The following is a 21,502-nucleotide window of genomic DNA, read 5'->3' as shown; positions in this document are numbered from 1 at the left end:
TTCAACATATTTTACTCAAATTTGGTGTCATTACAGAGAACTAAACTAGCAGAAAACATGTTAATAAATAGCAATCAATGACAACCTTTTTCTATTCTTATTCGTTTTCAAAACCAGGTGTCCAAAACATTATTAGACTTAGGTCTTAATGATTAAACAATATAATTTGTGTAACGTAATTTCAAATTGATCACAGAATTTTCCAATAAAATATCTCCTATTATTTTGGAAAACGCTATGACTATATAAAATAGAACGCTAATGTAAGAGAAGTCACAAATATGAATTAAAAATCAGATAATGAGATAATAATAATACTTATAGTCTAAATTGCTTAAAAGGGAAACATAGGATGTTGAGAATTTAGTAGTCCACAATCATCATCTTCAGGTATTTTGCCGTTGAGGAGGTAAAGGTTAGAGATATGAACTTTCGAAAATTGAAAATACAACAAGATTCTTACAAAAAATTTAAATTTCTAATTAGGGATTTTAACCCCAAAAAACCTCTATCTGGATTAAAATTTCCCCTTTTCCAGTCGGTTTTTCATTGAGTATGCCATTACTCTTTTGCCCTTTTCATTTTAATATGTTTACATTTGCACATGAAAAAGAGTAACTTAGAAGAAACGTTTTTTGGAAAAAAATTTCTGTGGAAAATAGAAAAACAGAGGATATGTTCATTTTATATAATTTTCTAAAATTAAAAATAGAAAACATGTTTGGGATGTTTTTCAAAAAAAAAAATTTATAGAAAATGCGTGTTTTCCAAATATTTAACCAATGAAAACACGATTTACTTAAAAAATAGACTCGTTTCCATCCCAACTAAAACCTATTTGATATTTATTTTTTTATTTTTTTTCTTCATTATATGAAAAAAATGAGACGAATAAATAATCTAATACAAGACGAACAAAATTAGAATATGAATAAATTTAGGGATAATTATTTATCCTAAGACCTTAGTTGTGAAACAATCTAATACAAGAACTGAGAAAACTCAAGCCAATACCAGGAGTACACAAGCAAGAAGCATGTAGATTTTTCATTAATTGAACTCTATAATTCATTAATTTTAATAATTAATCTTAAGTCTTGAATTAATTAAGATTTTAATTAAAAAGTTAATCAACCACTTACTAAATTAGGTGATGTGACATTCAATTTTTTTAATTAAAAATGAATGATTTTTTTTCAAATTATGACGTGGCATTCAAGGGTTAATTCCTTACCAAGATTATCAGTTTTTTGACCCGACCAATCTGGAATTCTCTTCTTCTTAAAATATTAGGACCCTTTGTCGCCGTTTTAAGTATTATTTTAACTTTTGTTAAAATTCTTATATTTATTATTTTAGAATATAAAAAATACTATTTTTTAGTTTTTTTAGTATTGTTCACGAGTAACAATTGCTCCCTCCGTTCTCTTACTTTAGCGAAAATTTTCATTTTGAATGTTTATTTTATATAGAAAATTTTATTTTAAATGAAAATTTTAGAAAGAATGTTAAAAGAAAAAGTCTATAATGCCTTTTAATAACCTATCTTACTGCTTTTATTTCATTTCAGTAAGCAAGAATAGTGACAAATAAAATGTTGATTGCGCAACTAATGAGCTTATGTTTTCAAAGCACGAGTAATTGCTACGTTTACAAGCAGTTCAATAGAAATATATTCAACTTTATGAATTTGAGTACGAATAAGAATATTGCAGTGGCCAAATTCCTTAACGTAGCCACACATTTTAATTGTTGTGCACTAATAATAAACAAGTCTTTATGGCAGAAAAATCTTTAGCGAAACAATGATGTGTGTCTGGGCCCTATTTTACACATGTGGACATACTATGTCTTTTTTTTTTTTTAAGTTTTCATAATACGGTCACAAATTTGTACCATTATACCTTTAAAAATTGTCTTTAAATCAACACTGCGCCTTACTAATATAGACACAAATTTTTGTCATAGCGAACAACCTCAATACCCTTCTTTGTGGACTTAGAATATGAAAAAGATGAGTTCATCATGTATGAAGATAACTTTCTGCTTAATAGTGCCCCATTTTAAAAAAAACGATGAACATCTAGAGAATTTAAATTGGAGAAGACCCTTGCAATCTTTGAAGATTTTGACTAATAAATACACTCTTGAAATACTAAAACGATAAATTGGTTTGCTCACCATTAATTATATATTTAAAGCTGATTAGGGGTATTATAGGCAAAAAAATGAATAAAATTTTTAATTTAACTAATTTCTTAATCTCAGAGCTTTTCTATTTTCTCTTTAAGTAATAAAACGGAGGGAGTAATTTTTTTAATTAAAGTCAAAACATATAGGGCACACACAAAATTCAAATACTATTTCTCAATCAGTTTACTTTAAATTGAGGTTTTTCAATAATTTCTTAAATTTTTCTGTAATTTCTTTTTAGTTTTTTGGGACTTGAACTTGACCTCCCATTTTTGTATTAGCAAGAAAAATAATCAGACGACACACCACAAAACTTTCGTATTACCTTTTAACCATATTTCAAATTCAACAACATTATATTTCTAATAATATAAATAAATAAAACATTGATTTTTTTCCCTTAATTATAAAAGTAAAACATTATATTTTTCTATTGTGCTAAAAAATACAAATTTCTTCTTTTTAATAATTATTTTCATTTTATTAACAAAAAAAATAAAAAAAAAAGAATATTAAAAAGAAACTTGGTTTCAGTGTCTCACGTGTTCCGTTTTCACTGACTTTACCCATTCATAGAAATCGAAAACACAAAATGCAAAAGGCAAAAACAAACAGAAAGACAACCAAAAAGGAGCACATATTACCACACAGCACCTTCAGATCTGTTGACCAAACCAATTTTGAGAAATGGACGGAGCTGGACCGGGACAGCCGGCCGACACTGAGATGGAAGAGGCGGCGGTGCCAGCACCTGCGCCGGCTGACCCGCAACAACACCATCAGCAGCAGCAGGTGTCTCCAACCGGTGGCGTGGAGAATATTCCGGCTACACTCAGCCATGGAGGGAGGTTCATACAGTACAACATATTCGGTAACATATTCGAAGTCACGGCAAAGTATAAGCCTCCTATCATGCCAATCGGCAAGGGCGCCTACGGCATTGTTTGGTACTCCCTGTGTCTTTCCTTTTCAACTGTGGATTTTGAATCTTTGTTCTCATTTTCTGAAGTGATTTTTGGGTTATTTGTTTGAATTGGATAGTGTTATTGATATTGTTTTGTTTTTGGATTCTTTGGTTTAGTTCGGCACTGAATTCAGAGACGGGTGAACATGTGGCAATAAAGAAGATAGCTAATGCTTTTGACAATAAAATCGATGCCAAGAGGACTTTGCGCGAGATCAAGTTGCTTAGGCATATGGATCATGAAAACGTCAGTGAGTGATTAATTACCGATTGTACATCGATTTTGGATTTTTTAATTGGAGTGAGGAATGTTAACTGTGCTGATTTTAGTAGCGGATTAAGTAAATTACCCAAATGTAGATAATTAGGATTGGTCTTCAAGTCACTAATTTCTCGTTTTAGAGTAATCAATACGCTTAATTTGGATGCCATCTAAAAGAAAATGAGCAGTCTTTCCAAGTGGGAAAAGTGTAAATGATTGGTATTGTCTTCTTAAGGTATTAATTTTGAGTAATGTTTATTGGACATGTATCTTGATTATGACATTGTGTTGTCTTTATTTAGCCAAAGAGGGAACAAAAACATTCTTTTTTAATTTGATATTTAAATCATGGAGTAATAAATATTTAGTGCTACACAAAAAGCAACCATTTTCATTTTTTGTACATTTTTCTTATTGGGTTGGAACACCTCCTGATCTACTATGAGAAATATGAAAAAAAAAAAAGATGCTATTATTTTGATCGACTGAGAACAAACAAACCACTGACATTAATTTGGAAATCATATGGATATATATCGCAGAGTATGGTTTCTGTTTTTGTAGGGGATTTCACATGTCTTAGATTGGGTTACATCCAAAAAAAGCAAGAATTAGGTATTGGTTTTCCGGACTTTGTTTCGGCATTGAATTACATCTGCTTTCAAAATTATTCTTCTTTAACCCTCTCTTTCGACTTTTGTGGGTTGAGGCAAGATCCTTCCTTCACCTGCTTTTGAAAAAAAAAAAAAAAGCTATTTAATATTTTTCTGAGATTGATAAAAACTTCTTAGAGCAGACGGAGGTTTTCCAAAGTGGCTTTCATCATAATGTTAAATGCACTCTTGTTTTTAGTGGTCTTTCTTCTCATCAAAATACCATGTTCCTGTGTACTATTTTTTGGAGATACTGTTACTAGGCAATCAAAACTTTGCCACTAAAATGGAATTAGATATTTTGATAAAACTAGTTGAAATCGGGCTTGCAAGAGGATGGTGAAGGTAGTAATGAATAATCTGGATAAAGCTTTTGCAGGCCTATGTAGGACAATCTAAACTGTTATGACTTGTCAAATCCTGGTCTTTCAGGCAGTAAGTTTTTTATCATGATTTCGTGTCATTTTGTTGAAAAGTAAATGAAGCTTTCAACCTACCAGGAAAATGCTGCTGTTGTCATTTTGGAGTTTCTGGCTCCAAGAGCATTCTTAACAGTGTTGGTGAAAGCAATGAAATTGACGGCAGGATTCAGATCAAAGTCAGTGATGAATGCTTGTAGACATAATCACAAAACTAAATAATATGATGTTTGCATCAATGACTTCTTACTATGTAGAACAGATGTTATTGGGATGCTTTTATATAATTTTGAATCCTAAGGGCATGATCTTTAGACTTTTCCCTTTTTGTATGAACTTTACTTTCACTGCAATTTTGATTCAAGGAAATATCTTTGAAGAAAAAAGCGATTGTAGGTCTCTGTTGAGGTTTCTTTATATTGACATCTCCAGCACTTGTCTTGCAGGTTGTTGCAATCAGGGATATAATCCCCCCACCCCAAAGGGAATCATTTAATGATGTTTACATAGCATATGAGCTGATGGACACTGATCTGCACCAGATTATTCGTTCCAATCAAGCATTATCAGAGGAGCACTGCCAGGTTGACATTTTTATTCACTTGTTTAGACTATGGCACATTTTATCAAGTTTCACAGGCTTTGAAAATAAGATCAAATTTTTTAATATAAAATATGCATTCATTAAGTGATGAAGAGTACAAATATCAAGTGTAAGAGGAGTAACGAGGCATAGCAATGAAAAATAGTTATCGACTATATTCTTTGTTCTAACTATTTGGAATTGGCTCTGTGCTCCTTGCCTTAATTTGGCTCTATCTAATGCTGCCTATGGATTGTTGGCAGACCATTAGATCTTTACTCACCTGCTTATTTATGCCTTTTCCCACTAGCTTAGTGATAACTTTTTATCTTAAGCTGCATCACTTGTATCTTATGAATTATGATGAATATTTGTATAGTGATAATGGAAATCATTACTATGGAGTGTGTGCGTATGATTGAGAGGTCTAGACCGCTTTAAGGATGCATTGAGCCTTCAGTGATAATAGAATAGTATCAGCACTCTTTTTTGGTAGGAACCTCAGAATTAGAACAGATGTCAGAATCATGATAGAATGGTTGTGTTCTCTGTTATTATGTGTGTTGAAGGTGCTTAATAGCATGGGCTTTGGACTGAAGACGTCATGCAGAGAGTAGCAAGGATTTTATCTTTGTCATTAATCTTGTGATAATTATTTTCCTGACCGCCTTACTTCAATTCCATTATTTGTCTTGGACAGGATACTAATAGTGAAATGTTCTGGGTGTATGCAGTTTAAAATTTGCATTCTTTCAAATCAGATGGATTAATTGCCTTCCTGTTTAGTCTCCCCTCATGTATTTTGCTGCTGTTGGTTAATTGTGAGAGCCTGTTGGTTAATTGTGAGAGCACTTCTCCAATTACAGGTCCACTGGGTAATCTGTCTATGGACATGAAAGGGGGCTTTTATGGAGTTCATTATTGCACAGTTTATCCCTTGGGAGTCGTTTTTTTGTAAATTTATGAAATATATCAAGAATTTTTGGGACACCTTAATTAAGCATTTAAGGTTTTATTTTAAGATGGAACGTCAAAGTTATGAGGGAGAGTCTTGGTTAATGTGTTTCTGGGGTTGGGGTTGTGTAGCTGAGAATTGATGAGGTGAATGGTGATCATAGCTAATTAATTGATTGAGTGGGAAAAGTGTACCACGTTAAACTTATCGGTACAATGTTTGAATGCAAGTTGGAAAGTGGAAAAGTGCATGAACTACTCAGTTGCATTTCTCACATACAAGGATTTGGTAATGATAGATGGTGTGATGTGTACAACAAAAATAAATCCAAATCTTGGGTTTGCTCAAATGGTGTTTATCTGCCAATCAATAAGCCTGGCAGATGCTTAATTATTAACATCACTTCCTTTGTTCATTTTCTTAATTCTTATTTTTCTACTTTTTCTTGCCTTTTCGTGCTCTTTATCCTTCTAGATTATCAATATATGCATTTCTCTTCCCCATTCTTCAAATTCTTTCTTCTTAGGTTTTCCAGAAACTAGTTAGCCTAAAATGGACTAGTTTTTATGACAGGATCACTCAAACATTTGTGTATGGTCAATCTTTCTCCACAGATTGTTTTTCTGCATCACTTATGAAGTTGTGATTTTCCCCTCGTAAGCTCATTTTCACATTAGAGAGTCATCATTCAAGTGTTGGAACTCTTTATTGAAAAGCAATCTTGATCAAATTCGAAAAAAAATATAGTAGTACTAACTCTTCTTTCAAATAAACAATAGCATATTCTTAGCAACAAAAGACATAAAAGAAGTTGATAAGATACTTTCTCTATATGATACATAAAAGGATATTAATAGAGTGAAGCTCTCTATTCATGCTAGACAAGGGGGATGCTTCAAACTGCTCCTGAATTAAAAAACCAAATAAAGAAGTAATGAAAAGAATTTTGTTCCAAGAAAATGCAAAGTGAGCATTTATCTCAATTGAAATATGCTCAAGCCTTGAGAAGCTAGCTTAACACTTTCAACTTTTAGTCCACCTACAACAATGTCAGAGTAGCCTCTGTATAACAAGGACTACATCACTTTGCATTAGAAGACCATTAGTTATTAGTTGTAGTTCTAACTAGATGGTGAATCCAGAGCTTATTCTAAGCATTACTATATCAAAGTTCACACATTTGGTGATGTCTTGTCACTTGTCATTGAAATTGATGATTAAACAATCTAAATTGATCATCCTTCTTAGTCAAGTCTTTGTAAGCATTGGGGATATTTTTAGAGTATGGCTGGAATCTAGAAATAATTACGATTTATCATATGAGTTGGCTATTTGTGAGAATTAGACTACTTCTGATTTCTTGATGGATTATTTTGTTAGTAGAAGCGGCTTTGGCAAGTTCTACCCATGCAAACAATATGTGATCCTTGCTTCGGTCCGTAATTTTATATTTTATTAAAAAATTAACAACCAAGCTAATTCTTTTATTCTTTGTGCAGTATTTCCTGTATCAAATTCTCCGTGGATTGAAATACATACATTCTGCAAATGTTCTGCACAGAGATTTAAAACCAAGCAATCTTCTGCTGAATGCAAATTGTGATCTAAAGATATGTGATTTTGGTCTGGCTCGTGTGACCTCAGAAACTGATTTCATGACAGAATATGTTGTTACAAGATGGTATCGTGCACCAGAACTGCTATTGAACTCTTCAGATTACACTGCGGCTATTGACGTATGGTCAGTGGGTTGTATTTTCATGGAGTTGATGGATCGGAAGCCCCTATTTCCTGGCAGAGATCATGTGCATCAGCTTCATTTGCTTATGGAGGTAATTTAATTATTAATTTGTATTTATACCTTGTGATTTCTTTGGGAAGATTTAGGACCTTGCTACAATTTGCTTTATAGTTCTTTAATTCATTCTTTTCTCTTTAATGAAAGGGAGCATCTCCTTTTTTTATCAAAGGTTTATAAAAATTGGTACTTTGTTGCCATGACTGCAAAGCATGTGAATCTTCTATTAGTTTGTAATTCTTTAAATTAAGTTGGAATTATATTGTTATCTAACTCGGTCAAATGTTTGCATAATGAGTTAGCATCACATGTTGCATCTCCAACTGTCCAACATAAATATGAAATTTTGCCACTTCCATGTCTAATGTCAAGCAAGGAGGTTTTGCAATCTGAAATGTATTTATATTATATATTTTATAATCATTATAAACATTGCAGTTAATTGGCACTCCATCAGAGGCTGAGTTGGGGTTTTTGAATGAAAATGCAAAGAGATACATTCGGCAACTTCGTCTTTATCGTCGTCAATCTTTCACTGAGAAGTTTCCAACTATCCACCCTGCAGCTATTGATCTTGTTGAAAAGATGTTAACATTTGATCCTAGACAGAGGATTACAGGTGATTTTGTGCCCCTAATGTTCAACTTATGGCAATATAAGTTGATTTACTCATGCTGTTATTCTGTTATATCTTTTGGTTTCAGTCTCTGTTGATTGCTCAATTGATTAATGCATCCTTTAGGTGTTCTTTGCTTCACACAAACTTAGGTGATTAAATTTGTAGAACAAACAATAAACCACTTGATGTTGTAACAAAGATAGGAAAGAGGAAGAACGATAGGGAGAGAAACGAAAGGAGAATTAGAGAGAGCAGATATAAATGGAGAAGAGAGTAAAAAGATGATAGAAATCTAGCAAGACTCTCAAAAATCTACTCCAACATTAAAAAAAAAAAAAAAAAAAAAAGCATATGCCCATATATGTGCCCATGTAATTAACCTTAAAATTCAATCTCGACAATACTAATCCTGCTGAACATTCATGGCCCCAACTTGCTATTCAAGTACAAACTCAACTTTCAAAGCCTAGTCATATTAAATTCTTCCATGTTTGAGTAGTTCACGAACAGCATAATTATTTGCATGCCAAATTTTCATGATGCAATTTATATCGCTATTTAGTTGCATTATACAATTGATTTCCTCTCGACATCTATGATTTTATCTACTCTACTTGATAACTTGATCTTACTTCATTTTACTTTGTTATAGTTGAGGATGCGCTTGCTCATCCCTACCTAACATCACTTCATGACATCAGCGATGAGCCAGTCTGCATGACTCCCTTCAGCTTCGACTTTGAGCAGCATGCATTGACCGAAGAACAGATGAAGGAGCTGATTTATGGGGAGGCTCTTGCATTTAACCCTGAGTATCAGCACCAATGATAATAAGCGTTAATGATATCTATCCATTGTGAATCTTGATATCAGTGTGGTTTCTGTTACTTGCATGTTTTAGGTGATATTTATTTCTTCTTGTATATATGTTCCACCAAAACTGGGTGGTTCTTGATTGATATATTTATTATGGGCTGAACTCAGGGACAAAGAACAAAAGAAATGGTGTTTGTATCTGCTGTCTTGCTTATTGTGTGCTCCTTTAATGAATTTCTCTTTTATCTCTATCTCGCATGCCGAGCTGGCACGCGTGGACAATTATCGAGTATGGTGGGAGTAAAACGGAGTTAAACAATGGGATTATGCTCCTCTCCGCCCTCCAGCTTATAGTTTGGGAATAAGCCTGGCTATGGTCATAGGAAGACGCAGCTCTTTATGCCAATCCCACTTGGTACGATCATGTTATTTATGATTATAAAATTACTGTTTGGTAAGCTAAAAATGGAATGTAATATAATTAAATGTACTTCTTGTTGTACACTCAAAATGTATTTGATTACATCACATTTTGTTACAGCTTACCAAACAGATCCTCCAGGAAGTATTTAATGACTGTAATTTTTGTCAAAAGGTTAGCAAACCAGGCAATTCACTTATTAGCTGTTTGGTCCGTTTCAATAAAAATTCTTAATTTGTGTAACTTATTTCAAAAAATTGAAAAATGGCCTAACTATGGTCTGATTTAGATTAAAATCGACATGATAATTTCAATCTGGAACCAAACCAAAATTGAAAGGAACTAATTTAGATCCCAATCCCTCCCAAAAGGTGTTGGGATGAAAACCAACCCAAAATTAGCAGGTTAACCAACAATTCCAGTCCAATTCTGATCACAAATAATATTAAAAAAAAAAAAAAAAATCGAATTGAGACCGGATAGGAACAAATGGTTTTTTTGCCGTGATTGAGACCAATTGAAAACCGAATCGAAATGTAAGGATTCAATGCAGGTCCCTGTTCCGGTGTCCCTGAATCACCAGCCATCCCCATATGAAACTCAAATTTGAATTTTTTTTTTTTTCTTTTGAGATAAAAAAAAAATTCTTTCCTAGATAAAAGAAAAAGTTGGACATAATTATATGCAGTCCATTTTTCCTCTCCAAGTTCAATATAATTGTGAGGAAGAAATAATTATGGTCTTTAACCCTTTGTTTGGGAAGAAAAATATTAGAGGAAAAAAAAAAAAGAAGAAAATAATGAGAAATTGTTAATTTTCTTTATATAGTTATTTTTCACCCTTCTATTTGGATACAATGGAAAAAAGAAAATAAATTATTTGCTTTTGTTCGGAGGGTATAAAATTATGAAGGAAAGAAAATATTATTGTTCAAAATTACAATTATGTCCTCATTTACACAACAAGAGAAATAGTTAAAATTTATTAATTAATTAGAGCATTTGGATGATTTAATAAAAACGAGGGAATTTCAACTTTCCTTCATTATTTTCTTTTCAAATTGGAGAGATTCAAAACATTCAGACTCAAGTGAAAAATAAGTGATATTTTTTATCTTTTCCAAACGAGAAAAAATACAATTCCCTAAATATTTTCCATAATTACTTTCATTCCTTCAATAAAATACTCTCATCCAAACAGAGGTAAGAGATCTCATTATCAAATTTTCAATTTCTACAATTCAAATGAAAGATAAGATGATGAAATTATTGTCATTTCTACAAATCCAATTTCATCCAAGAGATACAAAACAGAACTGATTATCCTGTACTACATCCACTGAGCACAAAATGAGAAAATTGTTTCTTCTCTCTCCCACCAAACACAGCCTAATGCCCAAAAGGAACTGAAATGAAATAGATTTAGGAGGAAGAATATGGAAGCAAAATAATATCATTACAATCTCGGTGATTTTAATAATAATAATAATAACAATATTCGTGATGATGATGGATAAATCTACTCGCATTTGCTTAAAGCAAATTCGTTCTGGAAAAAAATTTGAGAAATGGCTGCCACTGATTTCCTTTTCTAGGAAGAGATTTGTATGAAGTATGTGGGAGAGGCCATTTTCAAACACCAAGTTAGCTCTTCATGCTCCCAAAGAATCTTGAAAGCGGCACAGGACCATCAGCCTCTTCATCCTCACTGCTGGAGCGCTTGGATTTCGATCTGTGCTTCTTTTCCTTCTTTGTTCTCTTTGATCTGGACTTCGACCTTCTTGATTCTCTCTCCTCGTCATCGCTACTTGAAGAATCAGAGGATGAACCTGACGAGCTATAATCTGAAGATCTTCGCCTTGAATGCTGCATCACATATGCAATTTGAATAAGTTTTCAAGTTTCTATGCATGCAAAACAGCAATAATAGCTGGGAGGGTGAATCTGAAAGCAACGACAACTCTGCTTGAAAAAAACAATCCAAATGACTGGACATTGGTGTCTAGGCTATATACAGAGAATGAAGATAAACTTTGATGCCCCTCTTCACAACAAACTCAACCTCGAATTTCAGGCCTAATATCATTCACACGAGCTATTTTATTCATGAATTGAGCATAAACCTAGAGACACCACAAATCAGATTTTAAAACAATAATCATAACACAACTGGATAGAAAGTGGAATAGGAAGCAAGCAAAACTGTTAGTAAGCATGCAATCTCGGAATGATTATACACAATCCAACCACCCAAATACCAGTGTTTTCCACCAGAAGTCTCTAGACTCTAGCCCTTGCTTGGCAAAACATCAATACTTCAATAAGCAGGGCACTTGACAGGGGACAAGATATTCGAGTTATTATTCCATAAGTACTGACATACAATTTCATGGGAAAATCTCAGCTGTAAATCAGTGAACAAGAAAAACAATAAGTCATACTACGTAGAATTTTAATTTGATTTTCAGGTGTCAGAGAATTCTTTGATAAAATGCCATCCAGACAATGCACAAGCTAAAGACAGTCAATGCACACTTCAACCTGAAACAGATTTTCATATATTTTTTGAAGTTGGATGCCCATACACACTGCATGTTAGGAATAAAATAGCCCAAATGGAAGTAAAGTGAGGTAGACTAACCAGTCATACCCCAGAGCTTCATAGAGAAACATGAGATCATGTAATTTTTATCTTCATTACAGGCAGCAATTGCTGATAAATATTTGAATTGCAATTACCCCAATTTTTATCTTATCACACACAAGGGCCAAAAATGCAGAGCACTTATTGTAAGGCATTATTCTTTTAACAACAGATGTGTGTTCTTAATTTCATAGGGATGGAAAATCTAGCCTAAAGAATACAGAATTGGTTTAACTATCAGTAAAAAAGAAATCAAGATGTCCAAGTTTAAGACCATAGTTTTCAATAACATATGACAAAAATACATTCTAAATGCAAATTTTAGATGGTGAAACTATTAGAAATTCAGGCACCTTTCTCTTCCTGCTGCTCCGTTTCTTTAAATCCTTGTCCTTTTTATCTGCAAAGACACGTTATTCAGAAGGGCAATAAAGATGCCAATGCACAACAGAATAATATTTTCATGTATCAAGGTTTTCACACACACCTTTTTTATGATTAGACTTACTACTTGAGTGGTTTCTTCCATGGGCAAGTTTTCGTGCCCTTTCAGCATCAAGTTGAGCTCTATATTCTCGCATCATTCTATCTGTATCAGCTTCCAGTTCTCCCTTTTTCATTTCATCTTCCTAATACAATCAAGCATAAAGAACAAATTTGAAAGTTGTGTATTATACCATGTGATAGTTATTTTCCCCCTATGAGAACACCACTTCCATAGCAGTATGGGAACTTAGTTGGCATATTTATGCAGCCACCATAAAGTTCAACTGAGAGATGTCCACAGCTTATATGGATAGTTAAATATGTTCAAACTACAGCTAGGTTAATCTTCTCATTAGTTGTCATTTTTTATTATTTTATTAATTTTCATAAAATTATCATCATTAATTTTGATTCCTTTCCTTCTCAAGAGAGTGTAACTTCAGAGTGTTCATGTTTTGCAAAGGCCTAATTCTAATGGAAATGCATTTTTTAATGATTGTTTTGTAATTCAGACAACTGCTGGATTGTTTGATGATGTGGCATAAATATGTTGAGTTGGCAAATGAGTGTTGAGCTGTCATTCATGCAATGCAATGAGATATAGGAATCGATGTAACAGAAATTGTATTGTATTGCATTTTGAGATCAACAGTAAAATTCTCTCTTCTCTCTCTCTGATTTTCTCGCTCTCAATTCTTCTCCTTCTCTGTTCCTTTACAATTTCTCTATTTAGCAACCTAACAATGGTGCTTGAGTAGTTCTATGCAAATCTCTTTTGGGAACTACTGTAATCGCATCTACCAATAGCATTTTCTAGATGTATGCCAGATTCTTCTTCCACCCATTTCTTTCTTACACTATCACAAAAATTTGTGATTTATTAAAGAACTCATCATCACCACTTGCAACCACATTGATGTGAATATACAGTCATATTTATTTTACAAATGAAAATGGTTTGCAAACAACAAAGGCTGCATTACAGTAAGCCACATTGAAGAAGAATCAGTGATAATAGCAGCAAGAACTTACCTTTTGCTTTTGCTTGAACTCTTCCCATGTAATCGTGTGAGAAGTTTTAAGGCTGGCCAAACGAGCAGCATGCCACTCTGGTGAATGAAAAGAACCATCCACCTGCGACTGTCCTCATCAGAAATGTTCAAGGGAAAAAAATCGAAACAAATTGGGGAGGAAAAGGGAAAACAGAAGAATCATCCAGAATGCAAAAATTAAAGTACATTATCCAACCATATTTTATAATCCTAAGTGGAAGAAATTTACTTAAGTTTCCCTCTAAATTAGGAAAATATAAAAAGTGAAGCTTGTCATTAATTAATTTATGTATGCTTAATTTCTGTGGAAGTTTCAAGTAAATCATTTATGACAAGAAAATTTATGAAAAAAACTTGTAGGATTAACTCAATTATACACAAACATAAATTTGGTCATCGTGAATGAAACTTCTCCCATAAATTGCAAGAATTCTTGGATTGTTTTCAAGGAAACACCCATATAAGGATACATTACCAATTGGCCCAATTTTATAAGTGAAAACTGACACCTTAACTATAAAGCAATCGGCTGTTTACTAGCCAAAACCCAGGATACAAGTCCCTGTAAATTCATGAGTTTGTATTCTAAGGGTTCAAATGATCAACACCATCCTAATGTATCATGTATATAAACTTTGGTCTCTCGTAGATGCAAAAAAAGAAGCCCCTGACATGCAAATGATTTTACTAATGTGTGTTAAACAAGGTAGTTTGACACAAATATCTAAAACAATAAACGCATAAATATGTACCCAAATTTCAAGTTCCATTCATTCAACAAAAGATCCCATGAAAAAACAAAATTTGGTCTGCATAAAATCATAAATAGAAACATTTTCAAAGGACAATTAATTCATACTGCTCATAGTCAAAATCAAGAAAGCATTCAAACAAGATAAAGATTCAATGCACACAAAGTTACTTCCTCTTGACTCCACTCTGAAGCACATGTAAGAATATTCCACAATAAGTATGAGAGATGAATGCTTAAGTTAAAATTGCAATTAGTCTTGCTGAATTACTACAACTTAAGGCTTATGTCTTATGTTGTCTTCTCACCCTGAAGGACTACATTTGCGAATTCAAACAAAACAGGAACTAAACACTAAATTTATGAAATTAAGCAACCTAGAAATACAGCACTGAACTTGGTGATAAAGATGGCAAAAATACAAGTATGAGCAGGAAAACTACATGGAATGAAATGCTTAAAGTGACCTCTCTTTTGACAGCAAAAGATAAATTAAATCACTCTATTATAGCAGCTCAATGAGATATGGTAATAACTTCATGAAGTTTTATATCATGGCCAAGCTCTAACTTCAAAACATATTGCCAATAGGACTTGTGCTCAAATGGTTTGGTCATAAGTTGACATCTTAAGGAAATATGCTATGTACACATAGTTTCCATGATCATGCAACCTTTTTTCCTCTTTACTATTTTTTCAAAATGTAATAGCACTATAGCAGCATGCCAGTGCCACTGAAAATTGTTTTATGCAGATAAGTGTATTCAATAAGATTCAGGTAGTGTAACCTACAACTGACTCGTGTAGGATCCAGAAAGTATGTTCTCTCTCTTGGGGTGGGGGGAGGTAGCGTTCATCTCCAATTTCGTTAAATTATAATTGTGGTGCAGGCAAGCAGCCGGCCCAAGTAAACAAGTATAAGATATTAAATGAGCAAAGAACAGAATGACAGAAAAGAATGAGCAAGAAAGAAAATTTAAATTTTAAGGAATTAAAAAATCTAAAAGAAATTTCTCTAAGCATCCTTAGGAATATGAAGTATGGCAATGTAGAAAGATTCTCCAGGTCATCTAGTCCAGTTTTCTAATACCTAAACTCTAATGATTACAGAAGATGCCATATAACCCATTTCACTATGCTCTGGACACACCTAAACTAGTATGGATACTAACCAGCTATCCTGTAGCATTAATAGAAGAATAAAACTGTGCCCTTTAATAGTTCAGATCAACATTAATCAATACCCAAGAAACATAACAATAAATTAAATATCTAGAAGCTTAGAAAACTTAGCTTTTTAGCTGTGAAAAGAATCCAACTTTATGGGACTCAGCTATCAATTTCAATACAATAAAAGAAAGTGTTAACAAGTTTATTGAACTATAAAATCAGTACTGTCTACAGTCACTATTCAAGCGTAAAAGCTTGGACAAATTGGCAATTAAGAATTACAGGATAAATGACCTAATAGCTAACAAAATATATTAAAACACGATTCAAATTTAATCAACATAGCGTGATTAAGACCAAGCCACCCATTGGAACAACTAATTAATTATAAACTAAATAAACAACCTTAAACACTAAGCACAGACAACCAAAATAAATGCAAAGAACGATAATTTAACAACAGAAATAAAAATAATCGCATATGATTAAAATTGAAATACGAATTCCAGAATTAAGTGATAGAGAATAGTATGAAAGGGTACAAACCATGCCGTCTTCGATCTCTTCCGGGCCGGCAGAGCTCGAGCCAAGTCTCGCTCTCTGCATAGCTTTGTATGCTTGATTTTTCCCCATTTTGAAATCTGAGAGATCCCCAGATCAATAAACGAGTGAAACTGCGAGGAAAGATTGATTCCGAGGGAAAATTCAGACCCAGAAAGGAAAATCAAGGAAAAATGTTGGAGAGAGATTTGATTAGGGTATTAACGGTCCAAAACCCATGTAAAAACGAAGGAGAAAATATAAGGGACTGAGGGAGAGAGAATACCGAATGATAGCAATGATAACAAATAATAATAACAATAACAATTATTACTATCGTTGTTATTATTATTGTTATTAGTTTTTTCTAACTTGCGTTGCTTGTGATTTATAATTTTTACTAATTTTTTATTATAAACTATAATATTATAAATATTTTATATCACTAACAATTTAATATTCACAAAATAAAAAAAAAATTTATAAATAAAGTAAGAAAATTTAATAATTAAATAATTTGTTAAGGAAACAATATATTTATAATAAAAAAATATTATTATAATTTGCCAATCAAATATTTTTATAAAAAATTACTTATCGATCAATTTAAATTTTAAATTAAAATTAAAATATTTTTATTTTTTAACTAATAAAATTAAAATCTTGAAAGTATTATATTTATGTTTAATATATATCTTATTTAGTGTATAATATAATTTTTTACTTTATTCAATAGAATTTAGATTTAAATAAAAAAGTAATGTAAAGATAAAAAAATTAAATTATTTTTATTTTTTAACCAATGAAAATAAAATTCTTGTTTAAAAATATTATATTCTTATTATATTTAATATATAACTTATATAATATATACTATAATTCTTATTTTATCTAAGAAAATTTAAATAAAAAATTAATATGACCAATTAAAATTAAATTATCTTTATTTTTTCAATCAACCAAATTAGAATATTTTAGTCCATCTATATACATTTTTACTAAGTTGCTGTTAGGAGATCAAAAGCTAATGACAGAAGCCAAATTGATCAATTCAGAAATGAAGTTGTGATTCTATCTCAGATAAATCATGGAAACATTGTTAAGCTTGTAGTCTGTTATTAGAAAATAAATTTCCATTATCAGTATACGAGTTCATTTGTAATGGAAACTTTTTGCATCATATTCATAAGGAAAATTATAGAGAATCTTCATATTACATGGGAAGACTGCTTCAGAATTGCAGTACAAACAAAACTTCAAAATTATTTTTTTTCTGAATATCATCTAAAAGGGTAATTTTCAATAACAGTTTTAACTATAATGTCGAATAGATTCAATAACAATGACAAATAGAAACTTAATAATCTCAGCGTATTGACATTGGTGTCTCATGATTGGTCAATTTGGAAGATGCTAGACATATGATGTAGATGAGAGATACAATGGAGATGTTGATGGGATTATCAGCATGCCGCTTGTGATAGCTATAAGCAATGGTGGAAAAAGTGAATTGACACAAGGCACATATGAAGCCAAAAACATCAGTGAAAGTGTACAATGGCTTATCACTTGAAGACGATGGATACTGCAACCAAAATCTAAGGCCCTCTCCTTTCAAGATAACACCTTGCCTCATGGCCTTCAAATATAGTTCAATCGAAGAAACAACTACGGCGACAACGGACACCGCTAGAGCAGCCAAACTACATTCTGGCTTTTGAGGACTGGCAATTTGATCCAAAGCCATTAACAAAATCTCGAGCACTAGATTGGTGAGTATAAACATCCACTCCAAATTAACCTACAAAAACAAAGACAGAATAATATTATTTAGATAAGAATTATAAACTGTACTTCAACAAGCTTCTGTTGGAATTTTTTTTTGAGTCATTATTACATGATGAGAATGAGATGGTAAACCAGCAGCAGTCGTTGAGGCAAGAAATCGAACAGCTTCTGGGTCATTCGGCTCAGATTGTAAGGAAGAAGGCCAACTTAATGCTCGCTGTAATTCTATCTTTAGTCTAATGCGGCGAGGAGCTATTGGGTGGGAAAATTCTGGGACTTTTGAGTTGGGGACATCTAAATCAAAAATCAAGTTTGTTTGTTGTGAAATTGAATGGGAAACATCAAATTCACTAACATCATTCTCAACGTGCTGCTCCTGTGAAACTGAGTCAAAAAATTCATCCACTGAAGAGTCCAAATCTATTTCACCATCTTTTTGCGACTCGCTATTGTATTTCTCACCGTGCTGGTCCTGTAAAATTGAGTTCAAAAACTCGTCGAAATCTATTTCACCATCTTCTTTTGGCAACTCGGTGTTGTCCTGTTCGCAGTCTGGCTCAGTAACTATAAGTTTACTCGATTTTTTCCGGCGACGGAGAACACTGACCGGACCCTCTAGTGAAATTAGTGAAAGAAATTTAGTGTCAACTCCGCCGTTCTTTTCTCCTTCCATTGTTAAAATAAAAGAGGACGTATATTTGGAGCTCGATTATTATGGGGCTTCAAACAAATCTTAACAGACAAGAAGAGAGAATCAAATACAGAGGGGTGTTTCTGGTTCTCAGTTCTTACCAGTTTACAGTTTCCAATTTCAAGTTTCGCCCAAAGACTTGACTTTGTCGTCAACAACAAAGAATTTAATAAATACTGATAATAATTTTATAATAATACAGAGGGGTGTTTGTGGTTCTCAGTTCTTACCAGTTTACAGTTTCCAATTTGAACTTTTGCCCAAAGACTTGACTTTGTTGTCAACGAAAAAATAATTTAATAATACTGATAATAATTTTATAATAAAAAGTTAGTGAAAAGTAAAAACGCGTAAAATGAACTTAGGGCGTTAAAATGATCAGGTTTTAACACATGTATATGAATAAGGGCGAGGAGCCGGTGATACACAGTTCGATTGGCCCACTTTCGGCTGTTTTTATATAATTTCGCTTCCTTATCTTCGAGGTTTCATTATCCCCTTCCTTCAACAAGAAATGAAACCTTCGGATTTAAAGGTGGCTCCTGATGAGTTGTTTCCCACCGAGAGGGTCTTGATTGGTCTTTGCTCAGAAACTGGATGAGGGATTTTTTTTGTGTAACGTGGAATCAAAATCAGAATAGTTAATAGTTGAAGCGGAATACTTCTATAGTTGAAGGCAAGCAAGCAAGAGTAGCTTCGTATTGACAAAAAGCTGGACTTCTGAACTTTCAATGGGTACTGGCAGGGCATACTTTTTCATAGGCTTAATATCATAATATAAAGAGTCCACGATGATTCTAAAAAGTGTATTGCACTTGTACACATTGAGATAGAAATGGTAGAAATGTAAACGCAACTAGCACCTATTTTACTTTCGATATAAACACGCCACTGCTTCTTTCTTTCCAGCGCAATAAACTCTCGCCGGCGACGATAGATTATATTAAAAAAAAGAAAAGTAAAAGTGAAACTCTATTAAACTCAATTCCTCGTCGTTAAAGCAACACGCAACTCAATTAAACAAATCAAAATCAAAAGCAGAACGAGAAAGAAATCAAAAGAAAAATAAAAAAAGAATGAGTAGTTGAATCCTGAAAATCCATGACAGCCATGCACCACCCATGGTCACAGCACCCTGCTCCTTTTGTGATCCTTCTATGAAAATTATGGACTTGTAAATTTTCATTTTTGAAAGATGAATTTAACTTAAACAAAATAATAATCTTTGACTGAAACAATTACTCTTAAATCTCTTTTCAGATAACGAGATGTCCTTATATATCTCCTATTATAATAGATTTGTCTAGATTATATATGGGCGGAGCGAAAAGAAATTATGGGTAGAAAAGAAAATATGTCTTGGCAGGGGTGATTTTGTGGGAGAAAAGAAAATATGAAATTCTCACTTCTCCTTATTTGGAACAAGTGAGGAAATTTAGGAAGAAAGAAAATTTCAATATTTTTCTTCTGGGCCACTATTTATCGATCTCTCCAAGTTGGAAAGAAAGTGATGAAAATGAAGAGAAAATTCCACTATTTATAAGCAAGTACAAAAATTTTAAATTTATAAGAATGACATTTTTCTTCCGATCCAAACATAAAGTGGAAAATAGAAAGGAAAAATGAATAATAACAATCTGTTTTTTATTTTCCTCTTTTATTTTTCTTTCCACTGTTATTTTCCTTCCTCCTCTTCCCAAACATAGTATCAATCTCTCTCTACTATATATTCATTGCAATCTTTTGATGAAAAGTTAGTTCAGTTAGTGCTTAATGTAGTACACAAGACACCAACAGTATAAAAATGTTCATGAAATAGAACTCTAATGGAGATGTTAGAAGTTAAGCAAGGGAATCACTATTGTTAGAAAGCGACACAACTAACACATAGTTCTTCTTTTTCATGTACATGAAGTAACATGTTTCTTGGAGAATAGATATATAACTATGCAAGAATTATATAGTGCAGATTGAATAAGCAGTCTTTTGTTAGGATGACACAGCGACTGAACAAGCAGTGACGAAGCCAGGAATTAAAATCTAGGGACTAAAAAAATTTCCAAATTAAAGAGGCGAAATTGAAAAAATTTACAATTTTAAGAGGTAAAATAAAAAGATTTTAATATTTTATGGGTAAAATCTTTTAAAAAAAATTTGTTAGGAGGGGCAGGGCCACCTCTAGACCCCCTGAGTCCGTGATTGTGAACAAGTGAGAGTGTCTATTGATATTTCAGCAAGTATTCGAGTTTCCACTTGCACATTAGTTTTAAGAAGAATACCTGTTGTAATATTTTGAAAATGGAGCAGAGTCGTTTGCAAAGCTATCAACTAACTTCAACCACCATAACTAACCCACAGGGGAAAAACAGTAGAAGACTTGTATTCATTCTCCCTTCTTTCTACCAGTGAGTCTAAAAGCCCATAAGGTCCTCCAATGACATTCCTTGTTTGGATCCAAATTCACTAATGACTTTGCAAATTCCAATTACATTTCAGGCCTTCATTGCCTAGTTATGGCCTAGTTACATTGGTAGGCTAAACAGTAATTTTACCAAGCCGAAAGCTATTTTTTAAAACAAAATGGTCGAAAAGCAAATTTCGATATTAATTATTGATTTTAGTCGCTCATTTAATTTGTTAAAATTTAGTTTATCTTATGATATTGTTAAAAATTTTGGTTAATCGCTGTGAGAAAATG

General features: G+C 32.7%; 3 protein-coding genes across 3 annotated transcripts; 1 reads left to right on the top strand and 2 right to left on the bottom strand.

Annotated features, from left to right (window-relative positions):
* The first annotated feature begins 2,768 nt into the window (after positions 1-2,768).
* LOC105636677 (mitogen-activated protein kinase homolog NTF4) lies at positions 2,769-9,513 on the top strand. The gene is made up of 6 exons (XM_012220004.3): positions 2,769-3,140; positions 3,275-3,404; positions 4,938-5,075; positions 7,529-7,861; positions 8,266-8,446; positions 9,099-9,513. Exons 1-6 carry the CDS (start codon positions 2,881-2,883, stop codon positions 9,272-9,274), a joined length of 1,218 nt encoding a protein of 405 aa, XP_012075394.1. The 5' UTR covers positions 2,769-2,880; the 3' UTR covers positions 9,275-9,513.
* Positions 9,514-10,871: 1,358 nt separating this feature from the next.
* Positions 10,872-16,595, bottom strand: LOC105636676 (uncharacterized). Its single transcript, XM_012220003.4, has 5 exons — positions 16,332-16,595; positions 13,845-13,946; positions 12,814-12,955; positions 12,680-12,726; positions 10,872-11,548 (listed from the first exon to the last, which is right to left on the bottom strand). The coding sequence occupies exons 1-5, from the start codon at positions 16,416-16,418 to the stop codon at positions 11,327-11,329; spliced, it is 600 nt and encodes a 199-aa protein (XP_012075393.1). The 5' UTR covers positions 16,419-16,595; the 3' UTR covers positions 10,872-11,326.
* Positions 16,596-17,480: 885 nt separating this feature from the next.
* On the bottom strand, positions 17,481-19,076 carry LOC105636675 (uncharacterized). Its single transcript, XM_012220002.4, has 2 exons — positions 18,223-19,076; positions 17,481-18,126 (listed from the first exon to the last, which is right to left on the bottom strand). Exons 1-2 carry the CDS (start codon positions 18,784-18,786, stop codon positions 17,692-17,694), a joined length of 999 nt encoding a protein of 332 aa, XP_012075392.1. The 5' UTR covers positions 18,787-19,076; the 3' UTR covers positions 17,481-17,691.
* Between the last annotated feature and the right edge of the window lie 2,426 nt (positions 19,077-21,502).

The sequence above is a fragment of the Jatropha curcas genome, chromosome 5 (genome assembly GCF_041381405.1).
Source record: "Jatropha curcas cultivar XTBG-Jc1 chromosome 5, XTBG_Jcur_1.0, whole genome shotgun sequence".
In the NCBI taxonomy this organism is placed as follows: Eukaryota; Viridiplantae; Streptophyta; class Magnoliopsida; order Malpighiales; family Euphorbiaceae; genus Jatropha; species Jatropha curcas.
The sequence above is the reverse complement of the archived record's forward strand: the minus strand, read 5'-3'. Positions and strand labels throughout refer to the sequence as shown.